The sequence below is a fragment of the Nomascus leucogenys genome, chromosome 14 (assembly GCF_006542625.1).
Source record: "Nomascus leucogenys isolate Asia chromosome 14, Asia_NLE_v1, whole genome shotgun sequence".
In the NCBI taxonomy this organism is placed as follows: domain Eukaryota; kingdom Metazoa; phylum Chordata; class Mammalia; order Primates; family Hylobatidae; genus Nomascus; species Nomascus leucogenys.
Window position 1 is genome coordinate 39,113,026 of NC_044394.1, and position 17,669 is coordinate 39,130,694.

The 17,669-nt window shown below is 46.7% G+C and overlaps 1 protein-coding gene across 8 annotated transcripts in view; it reads left to right on the forward strand.

Moving 5' to 3' along the window:
* Positions 1-17,669, forward strand: part of TOM1L2 (target of myb1 like 2 membrane trafficking protein) — a 135,053-nt gene that overhangs the window by 56,991 nt on the left and 60,393 nt on the right. For all 8 annotated transcript variants that reach the window (XM_030827640.1, XM_030827643.1, XM_030827642.1 and 5 more), the window contains exon 2: positions 13,612-13,696. In XM_030827640.1, the coding sequence (XP_030683500.1) occupies positions 13,612-13,696 (85 nt within the window). The remainder of the gene's footprint in view (positions 1-13,611; positions 13,697-17,669) is intronic.

The window sequence follows — 17,669 nt, forward strand, 5'->3', positions numbered from 1 at the left end:
CCTGTTTCGTGTCTTACATCACTAACTTATTTGATCTTACCACACCCTGTGAGGAGGTACAATTGTTTTGCCCATTTTATAGATGAAATTCAAAGAGCGTGAGAAATGTGTCCCAGGTCAGAGAGAGCCAAGACTGACCCCCAGTCCCCAGATTCAAAGCCATGACCTTGACCAACATGCTGTCCTGTCTCTTTTTCTCACTGAGCAGTTGTGATAACCTGCCCCCGCTTCCTGCCTGCAGTCTCTCCACTCCACTACAGCCCCCATGCTGTTACCAGAGTGATCTGTCTCAGACATAAATATTCTTGTCACTCCTGTTGAAAAGCCCCATGTTGCCTCCTGTGGAAAGCCCAGACTCCTTAGAGAAAATGAAAGGACACTCCGGAGCTGGCCTCCTCTCATCGCTCCCCTTCACCAAGGCCCTGGCCCTGGGAGGCTGTTTGCATAGCCTATGATGTTCCTCTCTCTTCAAATTCCTGCTCTTTCATTGTACCAGGCCCGTTTCTTAGCTTTCACAGTCCCCTCTGCTCCCCTGTTCAGCCTCAGGTCTGTGCCCTGTGTCCTGGCTGGCTGTCCGCAGGTCTCTCCTGGGGAGTGCTTTGAGTGTAGGGGCCCCATCTTGCTTCTTTCCATCCCAGTCTGGCAGGGAGAGGCCTCACAGTTAAAGTCTTTAAATTGAGCTGGGAAGTCTTTGGATAATCCTTCCCAAGGAGTGGCATCCACATCTCTGGGGTGTGTCTCTGTCATCGGGAGAAACTCAAAAAAAGGCTGGTGACAGTGTGGCACACCGTGAAATTCTCAGGCACACCTCCTCTCTTCTCTGAGAGTGCTGGTGGTGAATGGTGGGCACGAGGGCAAGGGGAACAGCCCCTGGGAGGCGCTCTGGAGAAGAAACTGGCAGCAAAGCAGACTGCAGGAAGAGGCCGAGAGGAAGACAGGACAGGTGAATCCACCCCCCCCCCCACCCCCGCCCCCACTTTCCCTTATCTGCTCTGCTTTAAGCAGAAGCTGTAACCTGAGCACCAGGTCCCAGAGGACCTTTGATCCTCCCAGCCAACCCCACCTGTCTGACATTAGAGCACAGCCTGCTAGGCTGGAACAAGCTGGCCACAGCCCTCTTTTCCCCAAGCCTGGCACCATCTTGGGGCCTGGCTGGCTCCTGCAGAGGCCTCTCCTCCCTTGTGGCTAATTTCCATCCCGGCCCTAAATTGGCCTCTTCCCCCAGCTACTCTCACACACTGACTCACACGTAAGTTATTCCATTAAGTACAAAGAATGGAATACATCAAATACCAGTGGCTCTGCTTCTAGAGAGCACACCCCAAACGCATTTTAAATCTGTGGATCCTCCTCAAGGGAATTCCAGTTAAAAAGGAACTTGGGTCAGCAGCCTCGGGCCTGTGTGGCTAACAAGCTTCTGTTTTCTCTGTTGTTTGGCTGGCCTGAAGGGTTCTTTTGTTTGGGAAGTGGGAGGATGTGGTGTCCTAATGAGGCCAGGGTGTGGAATTGGGGCTCACACAGAGCTGTCCTTTAGAACTGAGCCCTCCAGACAGGAGAATAAGTTGGGGAGTTTATGAGTTTATTGGTCTTTAAAGAAAACAGAAGGTTTCAAAGAGAGGAAAACAAAATGCAGTGTGGTATACTGGATTGGATCATGAGCAGAAAAAGGGCATTATTGGAAAAACTGGAGAAATCCAAATAACATCTGGAGTTCAGTTAATAGTACTATACCAATGTTAACTTTTTAGTTTTGGCCTGTGTACAGTGGTTATGTAAGATGTGAACTGCCAGGCATGGTGGCTCACACCTGTAATCCCAGCACTTTGGAGGCTGAGGCGGGTGGATCACCTGAGGTCAGGAGTTTGAGACCAGCCTGGCCAACATGGTGAAACACCCCGTCTCTACTAAAAATACAAAAATTAGCTAGGCATGGTGGCGGGCGCCTGTAATCCCAGCTACTCAGGAGGCTGAGGCAGGAGAATTGCTTGAACCCAAGAGGCAGAGGTTGCAGTGAGCCGAGATCGCACCGCTGCACTCCAGCCTGGGCGACAGGGTGATACTCCGTCTCAAGAAAAAGAAAAAGCCGGGTGCAGTGGCTCACTCCTGTAATCCCAGCACTTTAGGAGGCCAAGGCGGGCAGATCACGAGGTCAGGAGTTCGAGACCAGCCTGGCCAACATTGTGAAACCCCATCTCTACTAAAAATGCAAAAATTAGCTGGTGTGGTGACAGGCACCTGTAGTCCCAGCTGCTTGGGAGACTGAGGCTGGAGAATTGCTTGAACCCGGGAGCCGGAGGTTGTGGTGAGCTGAGATTGTATCACTGCACTCCAGCCTGGGCAACAGAGCGAGACTCCATCTCAAAAAAAAAAAAAAATTGAACATTAGCAGAAATGGCGAGAAGAGCAAATGGGAACTCTGTTCTGTCTTTGCAACTTTTCAGTAAATATAAAATTATTCCAAAATAAAAGATGTATTAATTAAAAAAAAAAAGAAGAACAAGAGAATAAAGTGACCCAGCATCTAATTTAACTTCACACTTTCACCAGCACTCTCTTTTACACTTCTTAGCCCAGGTGAAGTCTAAAGACTTCACCTAAAAATCAGGAGGGTGGGCTGCATCCAATACTCTGGACCGTCTATTGTGGAGGCCAGTGTCTTCTTTGCCCCGTGACCCTCTACCTGAAGATGGATAAGAGTCCAAGGCCAGGCTTACCAGGAAGACCTGGGTCATGTGGTTGGCAGTATTGCTACCTCCTATCTGCACACTGTGGGGCTAGTCACCCCACTAGGCTTCATTTTCTTCCTATTAGAGAGAGAGAACCTGCCTGGCGGCTGGGGAGTGGGATGGTAGGGTTAAATGAGGTAATGTCTGTCAAGAACCTGGCTCAAACCAAATAAACGGGTTTTCATTCTCTCTTCTGTTTTTCCATTTTTTTTGGTGAAAAGAATGGGAGCCATTTCCTTGAAGACTTGAGACCAGTGGTTCAATGGTAGCTTTGAGGGCAAGAAACTGCCCATAGGGAACTTGCAACAACACCGTGGCCCCTCCTCCCCCATGCCCCACTTTCTGGGGTCCAGGAAATGTGGACTTATGGAGAATCTTTTTACTAGATGGTCTGTAAGACCTCTTGGAGTTTTAATGCTTGGATTCTTAAGGAAATTGTGGTGTGGCTGCTCCTTTACCCTACAGGTGGGGCAAGCCAAGTTTGGGGGCTTCCTTCTGGAAGCATGGAGGTCTTCCTGGCTCACTAACCCAGAAATCCAAAAAGCTAGAGCTCCCAGGGTATTGAATCTGATGGGTGTAGCTTGTGGATGGCTGTTTACCTGTAGGTGGCAGTGGTGACACGGGAATGGGAGAGGAAGGGGGTGCAAGGGGAGGGCACTGGCAGAGCTCCTTTCAGAAGAGCTGTAATAAGGATAGAACAGCAAGGAAAGGTCCTCTGTATTAGAGGCTCTGTCAGGTGTTTTCTGTTATGTAGTCTCCTCTAACAGCCCCTGTGTGAGAGAGTGCTATTATTGCAGCATTTTACAGCAGTCCAAAAGGCTTGGAGAGGTCAGGTTATTGCCTGCAGTCACACAGTAATTGGCAGAACTAGAACTCACCAAATCTGAGTTCACACTCCCTGTTCCTAGACTCCATTATGATGCACATTTCTCCTGCTTCTAAGTCCGAAGGGAGAACCGGGGACAGCTGGGAACCGAGCTCTCATCTCACCAGACTGCCCAGTGCCTGTCACCCGGGGGCCTCAGAAGGGTTTATAGTCATCATTTTACTTCTAAAGGGCCCTCATCAGCATAAGGCCAGGACTTCTTGACATGAAGATGTCCTGCCTCCAAGCAGCTTCCAGTTTAGTTTGGGGTTGGGGGACAAGAAGGTACTTACGGCTCATTAAGCTGGTAAGATTTGAAAAAGTTCTCAGAACATTAGAATGGTCTTGAAGGCTCAGTCCTTGTGTGGACTGTACCGTCAGGTGCTGGAGCCCATCAGAGGGCCTCTCTTGTGGGCGGCAGCAAAGAAGGTTCTTGAGAGGACGTTGGATGGGAGCTAGATATGGGCAGATAGGCTGGAGAGAAGGCTTTCCAGACAGGAGAAGTCTGAGGTGACTTTCTCAGGGTTTGCAAAGAACTGCAGATCCTGATATGGTTCCTGTTTTCACCTTCTTGCAATTTTTTATGGAATAAAGGACTCAAATGGGTCTTCTCTTCAGCTTTGTTTGCCCTCATGGTGTATGACTGTGTTTTGTAAAAATATATATAGGTGCAACGATGCTGCCTTTCACCACTTCTATTCAACATGGTATTGGAAATTGTAGCCAGAGCAGTTAGGGAAGAAAAAGAAATAAAAGGCATCTAAATGGGAAAGGAAGGAGTAAAATTATCTCTGTTCCCTGACGACATGACTTTACATGTAGAAAACCTTGAAGGTACCACAAAAAAAAAAAAAAAAACTGCTAGAGCGAATAACATAAATTTACCAAAGCTGCAGGATACAAAATCAACATTCAAAAATCAGTTGTGTTTCCGTTAATATACATTAACAATGAACAATCTGAAAAGAAAACAATTCCATTTACACTAGCCTCTAAAAAAATAAAATACCTAGGAATTAACCAAGGCAGCAAAAAGTTGTGCACCGAAAACTATAAAACGTTGCTGAAGGAAATTAAAGAAGAAAGAAGACATACATATACAGAAAAACATCCTGTGTTCATAGATGGGAAGACAGTTTTTTTCTTAAGGCAGTCTCATTCTGTTGCCTAGGTTGGAGTGCAGTGGCACAATTACGGCTCACTGCAGCCTTGACCTCCTGGGCTCAAGTCATCCTCCCACCTTAGCCTCCTGAGTAGATGAAATGACAGGCACGAGCCACCACTCCTGGCTAATTTCTAAATTTTTTGTAGAGATGGGGTCTCCTTATGTTGCCCAGGCTGTTCTTAAACTCCTGAGCTCAAGCAGTCTTCCCACCTTAGCCTCCCAAAGTGATGGGATTTACAGGCATGAGCTACCATGCCTGGCCTGGGAAGCTAATATTTTTAAGATAACAACACTACCCAAAGTGATCTACAGATGTAATGAAATCCCAGTTAAAATTGCAATGAAGCCAGGCATGGTGGCATGCACATGTATTCCCAGCTACTTGGAAGGCTAAGATGGGAGGATTGCTTGAGCCCCGGAGTTTGAGTCCAGACTGGGCAACATAGCAAGACCCTGTCTCTGAAAAAAAAAAAAAAAAAAAAAGGCCAATGGCATTTTTTTCAGAAATAGAAAAATCCATCCTAAAATTCACATGAAATCTAAAGGGACCCCGAATAGCCAAACAACCTTTATTTTTTATTTATTTTTATTTATTTTTTTGAGATGGAGTCTCGCTCTGTCGCCCAGGCTGGAGTGCAGTGATGTGATTTTGGCTCATTTTGCAACCTCTGCCTCCCAGGTTCAAATGATTCTCCTGGCTTAGCCTCCCAAGCACCTGGGACAACAGATGTGCGTCACCATGCCCAGCTAATTTTTTTTTATTATTATTTTTTTAGATGGAGTCTTGCTCTGTTGCCCAGGCTGGAGTGCAGTGGCATGATCTCGGCTCACTGCAACCTCTGCCTGCTGAGTTCAAGCGACTTTCCTGCCTCAGCCTCCTGAGTAGCTGGGACTATAGGTGTGCGCCCCTACGCCCAGCTAATTTTTGTATTTTTAGTAGAGATGGGGTTTCACCATGTTGGTTGGCCAGGATGGTCTCAATCTCTTGACCTCGTGATCCACCCGTCTCGGCCTCCCAAAGTGCTGGGATTACAGGTGTGAGCCACTGTGCCTGGCTAATTTTTGTATTTTCAGTAGAGACAGGGTTTCACTGTGTTGACCAGACTGGTGTCAAACTCCTGACCTCATGAGATCCACCCACCTCTGCCTCCCAAAGTGTTGGGATTACAGGCGTGAGCCACTGTGCTTGGCCCTAAACAACCTTTTTTTTTTTTTTTTTTGAGACGGAGTCTCGCTCTGTCGCCCAGGCTGGAGTGCAGTGGCACAATCTCGGCTCACTGCAAGCTCCGCCTCCTGGGTTCACGCCATTCTTCTGCCTCAGCCTCTCCGAGTAGCTGGGACTACAGGCGCCCGCCACCACGCCCGGCTAAGTTTTTGTATTTTTAGTAGAGACGGGGTTTCACCGTGGTCTCGATCTCCTGACCTCGCGATCCGCCCGCCTCGGCCTCCCAAAGTGCTGGGATTACAAGCGTGAGCCACCGCGCCCGGCTAAACAACCTTTAAAAAGAACAAAGTTGGAGGACTCACACTTCCTGATTTCAAAACTTACTTCAAAACTATAATAATCACAACATTCGTGGTATTGGAATAAGGAAAGACATATGGACCAATGGAATAAAGTAGAGAACTCAGAAATAAACTCTCCCATATATGGTCAATTGATTTTCAACAAGGGTGCCAAAACTATTTAGAGGGGAAAGGACAGTCTTTTCAACAAATGGTGCTGGGAAAACTGAATATCCACATGCAAAAGAATGAAGTTGGACCCTTATCTTATACCATATGCAAAAATGAACCCCAAACAGACCAAAGACCTAAACATAAGAGCGAAGGGAAAACTATAAAAATCTTAAAATAGGCCGGGCGCAGTGGCTCACGCCTGTAATCCCACCACTTTGGGAGGCCAAGGCAGGCAGATCACGAGGTCAGGAGATTGAGACCATCCTGGCTAACACAGTGAAACCCCGTCTCTACTAAAAATACAAAAAATTAGCCTGGCGTAGTGGTGGGCAGCTGTAGTCTCAGCTACTCAGGAGGCTGAGGCGGGAGAATGGCATGAACTCAGGAGGCGGAGCTTGCGGTGAGCCGAGATCGCGCCACTGCACTCCAGCCTGGGTGACAGCATGAGACTCCATCTCAAAAAAAAAAAAAAATCTTAAAAAGGGGAAATCATGACATTGGAGTTAGCAAAGATTTCTGAGATATGACACCAAAACCACAGGCAACAAAAGAAAAAATAGATAAATGGGACAATCAAAATTTAAAAATTTTGTGCATTAAAGGATACTATCAAGAGAGTGAAAAGACAATCATAAAATAGGAGGGATTAATATTCAGAATATATAAAGAACTCTTACAGCTTAACAACCAAAAAAAAAAAAAACTACTCAGTTTAAAAATGGAGCCAAGCATTGTGGCTCATGCCTGTAATCCTAGCACTTTGGGGGGCCAAGGCAAGAGGATCACTTGAGGCCAGGAGTTCAAGACCAGCCTGGGTAACATAGCAAGACCCCATCTCTACATAAATTTTTTTAAGAAAATTATTTAGTTGTGGTGGTGCATGCCTGAAGTCCCAGCTACTTGGGAGGCTGAGGTGGGAGGATTGCTTGAGACCAGGATTTCGAGGTTGCAATGAGCTGTGATGCTATGATTGGGCCACTGCACTCCATTCTAGGTGACAAAGTGAGATCCTGTCTCTTAAAAAAAAGGGGTGGGGGGCAAAAAAAATTGAATAGATATGTCTCCAAATAAGATATACAAATGGCCAAAAAGCACATGAAAAAATGCTCAACATCAGTAGTCATTAGAGAAATACAAAACAAAACCACACTGGGATACCACTTCACACCTGGTAAGCCAGGATCCCATCATTGAATTGGTACTAATATTTGATCATAGTTCTGTCTCTAAAGCCTGAATGTTTGCATGATATAGTCTCACCTGCTAGCAAAGCCTGAGTTTGGATCTGAAGTTAATATCTTGGAGGAATTCTGAAACTGCCCCATCCTAACTCTCAATTCATGAAAGGATACCATCACCACTATTTTAATAAAAGTTTAATACAATCCACACTTCGTTGATACTTGGATAATAACATAGAAGACCTCTGTACAGGCTGGAAGTGTCCTTGTTTTACTGGATGCAGCTATGGTGAATGAAGTGACACTTGTTTTTTACATAACACACTAGATAGAACTCACACATCCAAACAAAAGCTATACTTTATAAGCAGTGACAGCACACTCCAAAATATAGTTGTTGCTCAAAACATTTGTGCAACAGTTTTCCGTCTGCATTAAAAAGCCTCACTGTTTTATTTACTGCTCTTTTTAAATTTTTTTACCTAAAAAAGATATATCCCTAACCTTTTGTCTTTATTCATCACACTTGGCACTCAAAGACTCAAAGACTTTTGACCACCCAGGTGCCTCCAAGCCCCTGCTCTGAGAAAGCAACCCTGCCCCCAAACAGTAAGAATCTGACTTCACATGAATGCAGTACATAGGCAGAGGACTGGGCAGGGGCTAGGAGGCTCTTGAGATTTGGAGAAATCTTAACCAAAGTCAGTCCTCAGATGGCACCAGGCTGGCAGGTACAGAAGCAGTATTTGATACTTGTCTACAAGATGGGGAAAGTGGAGGAGGAGAGGATGGGACGAGAATGCATGTCAGCAGTGGTTAAGAGCCAGATAGGCCCCAGAGATGCCATACCCCCTCTCTGCCCTTTTCATGCATGTGGGAAAGAGAGTAAAAGTCATAAAGCCAGCAAGGAGCAGACCCGGACCTATCAGGGAAATCAGAGCCCCCCGAGGGAGGGCAGGCAGGCCTAGGAAGAATGGGGGTGGTGGTAGGCACCATCCGTTTAGTCTAGAGAAGAAAAGACTGAGGGCAGAGGCTCCAGGAAGGTTAAGGGGGAGGACACAATGTAGCCACTGAGACAGCAGTGTGCCCTGTCACCCTATGGCTTATCCAGACATAGAATGAGCCCCAGGTGTGCTGGGAGCCTGCAGCAGTGAAATGGTGCCTGCCTCCTGCCCCTGCTCTTCCTGCAGCTGTCTCTGAACACCCCTCCTCTTCAAGGTTTCCACTCCCAGAAGAATGACTCACCACCTGGATCACACACAGTAGGGGCACGTCTGCAGCCCTAAATCCAGCAGCCTCCTCAGGAGGAGACTTATCCTGATGGAAGCAGCTTTGCCTGCGGGCCTGGACTTGCTACTCTTTTGAGCCAGGAAGGGGAGAGGCCAGCTGGTCAGGGGGTAGTCGTCTCTCCCCTTCATAGAACTCAAGCTGTGGCACAGACTCTTATGGAGAAGAAAGTACAGAGATTGCACTTTGGTAGGGCCACAAGGGATACGGTCTTGGGAGGCTTAATAGAGGAAATATTAAATCAATGAAACCTCATTTCCAAGTTCGGTTTAGCAGCAGAATCCATTAACCTTATATTCACCTTCTCCTTTCCTCTTATGATACTGGGGAAGGGTTCAAAGGCATGAAAACTTATCCTCAGGGTCAGCGCATTCTATTCAATTACTGGGATTTGAGTTTTCAAGCTAAAAGATATACTCATTTTGATTATAAAGAACCAACCCAAAAAGAATGCTTCTTTCTTTTCATTTTGCAGAAAATGCCACACAAACACAACCATGGGTATTTAGCTCTACTGAAACAGATGAGGGAAGTAAGGCTGACAGAGGAGCTCAAATCAGTTCTGATTTTTCTCTTCATAAAAGAATTTCCAGCTAATCAAGAGCAAAGTTGGATCTGATTGCCTCTGGAACTAAGGCCACTCAATGTGGGCTCCCTCACTCAGTCCTGTCCCCAGGCCAGAGGAAAGCAAAGTTCAGTCTCATTTATTTTGTCACCTAAATTGTCAAAACCTAAGATAAAACCTGGTGCAACAGCAGAAACACAGTGTTCTAGGGAGCAGTGGGGCAAGTCCTTCCCACCAGCAAGCCCTCTAGAAGGATAATTGTAAATTGCTGACCTCTCTGGTGATATGCTAATGGCCAAAGACTGGGCTAGGGAAGAGGCTGGGTAGGGCGGGCCAGGCTGGGCTGGACTGGACAGGGCAGGGCAGGCCTGAGCTCGGGTAATCAGATACGGCTCCTATTAAATCTTCAGTGCGAGAGCAGCATTGCATCCTGATGCCGTTGCCATGGCATTTTCTCTTGCCTGGGGTAGGACCCAGGCCAGGATGCCCTGAAGCCTTGACGCTGACAGCAGTGATAGTGCTGGCTCTGAGCATGGTTTTTCTGGCCACCCACCCTCCCATGCTCTCTGAAACCTAAGGCAGCCCTGTCTGGAGGAGCCTCACAATCCAGCGGCTTGGCTTTTTGGCTGCCGCTTTCTACACTTTGATGTTAAATATAGTGACTTCAGAAGCAGCCAACACCAGAAGGCAAAAGAGGACTGGTTTTAGCATTTCGCATTCAGCAACATCCTTTTGGTGAGAATGGAGAAGAAAACAGCCAAATGATCTACCTCCCCAACCATCAAGAGTGCTGGGGCTGGGCACGGTGGCTCACGCCTGTAATCCCAGCACTTTGGGAGGCTGAGGCGGCTGGAGCACTTGAGGTCAGGAGTTCGAGACCAGTCTGGCCAACATGCCGAAACCCATCTCTACTAAAAATACAAAAATCAGCCAGGCATGGTGGCACATGCCTGTAATCCCAGCTACTCGGGCGGTTGAGACAGGAGAATTGCTTGAACCCAGAAGGCAAAGGTTGCAGTGAGCCGAGATCACGCCATTGCGCTCCAGCCTGGGCAATGGAGCGAAACTCTGTCTCACATAATAATAATAATAATAATAATAATAATAATAATAATAATAGTAATAATCCCTGAATCCCACCCCATACCATTCAAAGAAAAAATCATACCTCTGGGGCATGAGGCTCAGGTATTGGTGCGCTCTAGAAGCTCCCCAGGTGGTTCTCATGTGCAGCCAGGGCTGAGATCCATAACTTAGAGGAAGGGATGCTAATGCAGTCATTCATCTGATGTAAATGCGTTGCACTACTGCCAAGTGCTGGGCACTGGGGACCCAGTGGAAGGCAAGACAGACCTAGTCCCTGCCCTCACAGAGCTCACATCCCAGAGGGGGAAGGGAATCAAGTGACCCTGGCTCTGCCACTGATGATCCTGAGGTCCTGGACCTTTCCCTTTTCTTCTGCAGGCCCTGGGTTTCCTGTCAAAGGAGGCTACAGACCCAAATGATCTCTGATCCCCACCCTGCTACTCCCTGACCCAGCAATCCATTGACCTATGTATAATTTTTCTGTCTTTTTTGGTGGTGGTTTTTAAAATACACACAACATTAAATTTCTCACTTTAACCATTAATCAGAAAGTCTTTTTAAGAGACAGGGTCTTACTCTGTCGCCTAGGCTGGAATGCGATGGCTTAATCATATCTCACTGCAGCCTCAAACTCCTGGACTTAAGCAATCTTCCTGCCTCAGCCTCATTAGTAGTTAGGACCACAGGCACAAGCCACTATGCCCAGCTACTTTTTAAATTTTTTGTAGAAACAATGTCTTGCTATGTTGCCCAGGCCGTTCTCAAATCCTGGATTCAAGTAACCCTCCTGCCTCAGCCTCCCAAATTTCTGAGATTACAGGTGTGAGCCATCTTGCCTGGCCCATTTTAACCATTTTAAAGTATACAGTTCAGTGGCATTAAGTATGTTCACATTGTGTGCAACCATCAACACCCATCTCCAGAACTGTTTCATTTTCCCCAAACTGAAATTCTGTGTTCATCAAACAATAACTCCCCATTCCCCCACCCCCACACCCCCCAACAGCCTCTGGCAACCACCATTCTACTTTCTGTCTTTAAATTTGACTATTCTAGGTACCTGATGTAAGTAGAATCATCTAGTATTTGTCTTGGTGAATGGCTTATTTCACTTAGCACAAGGCCCTCAAGGTTCAGCCATACTGTGCATGCAATAGGATTTCCTTCCTTTTTAAGGCTGAATAATATTCCATTATATGTATATCCATTTGGCTTATCCATTCTTTAGTTGGTGGACACAGGCTGTTTACACCTTTTGGCTCTTGTGACTATTGCTGCTATGAACATGACTCTGCAAATATCTTCTCAAGGCCCTGCTTTCAATTTTTTGGGTATATACTCAGAAGTGAAATTGCTAGATCATAGGGTAATTCTATGTTTTTTGTTTGTTTGTTTGTTTTTGTTTTTGAGACGGAGTCTCACTCTGTCGCCCAGGCTGGAATGCAGTGACGTGATCTCGGCTCACTGCAAGCTCCGCCCCCCGGGTTCACCCCATTCTCCTGCCTCAGCCTCCTGAGTAGCTGGAACTACAGGCGCCCACCACCACACCTGGCTAATTTTTTGTATTTTTAGTAGAGACGGGGTTTCACCATGTTAGACAGATGGTCTCGATCTCCTGACCTGGTGATCCGTCCTCCTTGGCCTCCCAAAGTGCTGGGATTACAGGCGTGAGCCACCACGCCCGGCCTGGTAATTCTATGTTTTAATTACCATCCTGTTTTCCATAGCAGCTGTACCACTTTACATTTCCATCAAAAGTGTAAAAGGGTTCCAATTTATCTATATCCTTGCCAACACTTGTTATTTTCTATTTTTTTGATAGTAGCCATCCTAATGGGTGTGAGGTAATATTTCATTGTGTTTTTGACTTGCACTTCCCTAATGCTTAGTGATGTTGAACCTCTTTTCACATGCTTGTTAGTCATTTGTATATCTTCTTTGGAGAAATGTCTGTTCAAGTCCTTTCCCATTTTTTAATTGGATAGTTTGGGGTTTTTTGTTATTAAGTTATAGGAATTCTTTACATAGTCGGGATATTAACCCCTTATCATATATATAATTTTGCAAATATTTTCTTCCTCTGCAGGTTCACTCTGTTGTGTCCTTTGATGCCTGGAAGTTTTTATTTTGATGTAGTTCAAAATTTTTCTTTTGTTGCCTGTGCTTTTGGTGTCATATGCATGAGATGATTGCCAAATCTAGTGTCATGAAGCTTTTTCACTATGTTTTCTTCTAAGAGTTTTTCAGTTTGAGCTCTTACATTTATATCTTTGATCCATTTGGAGTAAATTTTTGTATATGGTATAAGATAAATGGTCCAAGTTCATTCTTTTGCATGTGGCAATCCAATTTTCACAGCACCATTTGTTGAAAATACTGTCCTTTCCTCATTGAATGGTCAGAAAGTCATTTTGTGGATGAGATAAAATAATGTACATGAAGCACCCAACACCACGCCTACAGTGGCTTGATAACCGATGGTCCTTTCTTTCTCTCCCTTATCTGAAATGTAGTTTCTCACTACCGCAATTGATTTTTAATAATCCCAATAACAAATACCTGTATAGTACTGACTGTGTGCCAGGCTCTGTTCTAGGTGTTTCATGTGTATCAACCCATTTAATTTTCATAACAAATATATCAGGTAAGTACTGTTGTTTTCACTAGCTTTGGCACCTAGAAGTTAAATAATTTACCCAAGACCACACAACTAGTAAGTAGTAGAGCCTGTATTTGAACCTAAGTAGTTTGGCTCCAGACTCTACGGGTTCATAAACCTAATATCCTCATGTTTGGGTTGATTTTTGATGGCTTAGGCCTGTCATAAGCTTTTCAGTCTAGAGTTTGGTGAATGAAGAACCTCGTTATAACATCAGCCCTCAGGCCAGGACCTTTCCCGGGTGTTCTTTTGTGATAATAGCACTCCTAGAATGGCTCTGTTGGCTCAGCCCATCTGCTTGGGAGGAGAATGTGGTGGTTCTGGTCTCTTCCCATTTCCTGCCAAGGCCCACTTATTCCAGGAGAAATGTAAACCCATTTTCTCTCTGATTTCACAGAAAAGGCAACAGATGGCTCCCTGCAAAGTGAGGATTGGACATTGAATATGGAGATCTGTGACATCATCAATGAGACGGAGGAAGGGTACGTGTGCCCCCCCTCTCCTGGGAAGCCTCTCTCAGCTTTTAGGGGCCACTCAAAGCTTATCAGGGCCCAAGGGTGGCAGGTTTTATTTTTTGTTTTGTTCCTAGTCTGTTTGGTTTGGCATTGAATAAGCTGACACTCTGAATTATCTGTCCTTTTTGTCTTCATCCCTCCCCCACTTGCCCAGTGGCAGTGCTGGAGGTAGAACAGGGACGACCTCTTTTAATCACCTGCTTTTAATCACAAGTGGAAATGAAGCTGCTTGATTACTTGGTTCCCAGTGGCCATTAGTCTCTGCAGCCCAAGTGTCACCTCGTCCCTCCCCTCCTCCCTGGCCTCTGTCTCTCCTTCACAGCCTGTCTCTGCCCTGGTTTGCCAGGAGTCAGAGAGCACCACCGTGTCCATGGAGGGAGGTCCAGGGCATGGGGCAGACACGGCCGGGAGTGGGAAGGCGGCATGAGTGGACTTAGAACACGTTGCCCCTCCTGCATTCCTGCACTGCTGGATCCGTTCCTGCTGTTACTTCCTAAATCCTCTTGTGTTTTATAGCTGCACTCTATTTGTACTTCTTCCAAACTGGTCTGTATTTAGCCCTCTGTCCATACCACTAACACTTTACTGTAGCCATGCCCTCTTAAACCATTTTCAGAGTGGCATGGAGAGCAGCTGGGACTCAGGCATCCCTGGGCTGGCATCTCAGCACTGTCACTCTAGCCTTGCCGTGTGTGAACTGCGGACCAGCCTCTCAAGCTTGGTCCTGCTTTCATGCAACAAATATTTCTCAAATGAAATAGCCTGTGCCAGGCCCTATTGTAAATACTGAGGACACAGCAGTGAACAAGATAGTTTCCTTCCCCTTGGGGAGCTGCCAGTCTAGAGTAGTAGGGAGGCAGGCCTTAAACAAGATAGTTAAACATATAACCTGGTCAGATGAGGACAAGACTGTGGAAGGGAGATGGGGAGAGAGGAGGCTGGGAATCAGCAATTTTAAATAGAGTGATCAAGAAAAGTCTTGGCTTGGCTCGGTGGCTCACATCTGTAATCCTAGCACTTTGGGAGGCCAAGGTGGGCTAGTCGCTTGAGCCCAGGAATTCGAGACCAGCCTGGGCAACACGGTTGAATCTTGTCTTTACAAAAAATACAAAAGTTAGCCAGGCATGGTGGTGCACACCTGTAGTCCCAACTACTTGGGAGGCTGAGGTGGGAAGATCACTTGAGCCCAGGAGGTCGAGGCTGCAGTGAGCCATGAGCATGCCACTGTACTCCAGTTTTGGTGACAGAGAAAAACCCTGTCTCAAAAAAAAAGAAAAGAAAAGACAAAACAACAGAAAAGTCTCATTTAGAAGGTGACATTGAACAAAGACTTGAAGGAGATGAGGGAGTAGGGGGTGAGGATTATACAAGGGAAGAACTGTCAAGGCTCATGGAACAGCAAACCCAGAAGTCCTGGGACAGAGGGTGTCTGATGTGTTTGAGGAATAGCAAGGTGCTAATGGGCCCAGAGTGGAGTGGTCAAAGAAGAGAGTACCTGGAGAGGAAGTTAGCGACATACTGGGGATCCAGATAATGCAGGGCCACGTAGAACCAGAACGACTCTGGCTTCAACCTTTTTGGAGATTCAAACAGAGGAGTGGTATGGTCCCACTCTTATTGGAAAGAGATCACTCAGTCTACTGTGTTTAGAGTGGCCTGACTGGGGGCAGGCCAAGGACAGATGCAGAAAACCCAGCGATGGCCTGGCATAGTGGCATGCACCTGCAATCCCAGCACTGTACGAGGCTGAGGCAGGAAGATTGCTTACGCCTAGGAGTTCAAGGCTGTGATGAACCAGGACAATGTCACTGCATTCTAGCCTGGGCGACAGAGTAAGACCCTGTCTCTAAAAAGGAAAAGAAAAGAAGAAAGAAAACCCAGTGAGGAGGTTATCACGGTAATACTGGTGTGAGATGATGATTAGAAGTGATGGGATTCTGAATGTGTTAGAAGGTACAGCCAATGGAATTGGCTGACATGGGACAGGAATGAAGAGTCAAGGGAAATTGCAAGGTTCGGGGCCTGAACAGCCATAGGATGGAGCTGCTGTTTCCTGAGGTGGAGCAGGCTGGGGAGCAGAGATCAGGAGTAGATCTGTGCTGCCAGCCAGGCTCCTGGAAGATGTGACAGGGAACTGCACAGGGAACTTGAGTTGAGGGCAGTGGCCTGCACTGGATGAAAACGTGGGAGTCTTTGGTGAAAGGTGGCATATTTTCACCAGCTAAATATAGGTGATCAGCTTGGTGCCTGGCACACAGATGTGACTCACAAATAGTTGTTAGGGCCTACACGTCTCTAATCACATCGTCGCTGGGCTCCGAATGGCTACCTTCCTCACGTCCTCCTAACATGCCACTCATTCACTTGTTTGTCCAGTCATCCGGCCATGTTTACTGACCCCCAGAGGTGGAGGTATAGCAGCTACAGGATGCCAAGGTGAATGTTCCAGCCTGCCCTTGAAAGCTCACCTGGCAGGACTGGCAAGGGCTGTGGCCAAGGCCTGTCCCTGATGCCATGGTCCCAGAGGGAAAGTTGGGTACAGATGCCTCCTGGAGGGGCTGTCTTCCAGGATGGCAGGAGAAATGTGTCCCGTAGCCAAGGGTGGCATCAAAAGGCTCAGTGTGTCAAGGGATACAAGTGGTCTAGGATAGACAGGGTGATGCTGGGGGAGCGAGAGGGTCTGGAATCCAGCTGGAAAGGTAGTCAAGGTCAGGTGCCGCATTCTCTGGTGTCTGCGCTTTACCCTAGAGGTGGACCTCTGCTTTGACCCCTTCCCTCCTGCCCCTTCCTGCTGTAGAACCAGCAAGTTGCTCCCTTGCTAACAAGCCTTCAGGGGCTTCGCAGGCACTTAGGTTAAAAACCCTAACCAGGCCCCTCATGAGGAGCCCCAGACCCCTCGGCAGCTCTACTTTGAGCTCTTCAACCCTGCTGATCTTTCAGCTCCTTGGATTTTCCATATTCCTGGGCCCAGCTTGAAATTCTGTACAGATTTGAGCAATATACAAATATGTTGGCAATTCTTATTTTCCAGTGAATTGCTCAAATATCTCTATGGCTTGAGGGCAGGAAGCCCAGGAACCCCAGGAACTTCCTTATTCCGAAGGGGCCAATGCCTTCTTTTTCAAATCCTCAATTCCCAGAAGGCTGGTCACACACATCTTTCTCTTCAAGTGGCTAAAGCTCCTGTTGCTACCTTTTTGAGTGAGAGCACCTCAGTGATTCCTGAGAATGTTTTCTCCTTGCCTCTGCTGTGAGGTGTCTCAAAATCTCTTCCTAGCCAGATGCAGTGGCTCATGCCTGTAGTCCCACCTATTCAGGAGGCTGAGGCAGGAGGATTGCTTGAGCCCAGGTGTTTGAGACCAGCCTAGGAAATGTAGTGAGACCTCATATCTTAAATAAATAAATAAATAAATAAATAAATAAATAAAATAATAATAATAATCTCTTCCTGAGTGAAAGAAACTCCCACAAGTTGGACTGACAGTAGGGCACCCCACCTACCCCTTTGTGCCCTCCCTGAAGGGCCTCTGACCTGCTATCTCTTCTGTTCTCATCACCTGTCTCACTAAGTAGATCCCGTCATTCACTGGATCTCTCAGTTTGAATCTCATTTCCCTAACCCCCTCCTCTCCTGATTTGGACAAGTCCTCTGTTATATGATTTCATAACCCGTGTTGTACTGATGCTCATCACAGTTTAAACTTATAGATCTATGGGACAGTTGTTAGTGTCTGTCTTGCCCTGCAACCCCCACAAGGCTGTGATCTCCATGAGGACAGGATTTCCATCTGTTTTACTCAACATTTTTTTTTTTTTGAGATGGAGTCTCACTCTGTCGCCCAGGCTGGAGTGCAGTGGTGTGATCTCGGCTCACTGCAAGCTCCGCCTCCCAGGTTCACGCCATTCTCCTGCCTCAGCCTCCCGAGTAGCTGGGACTGCA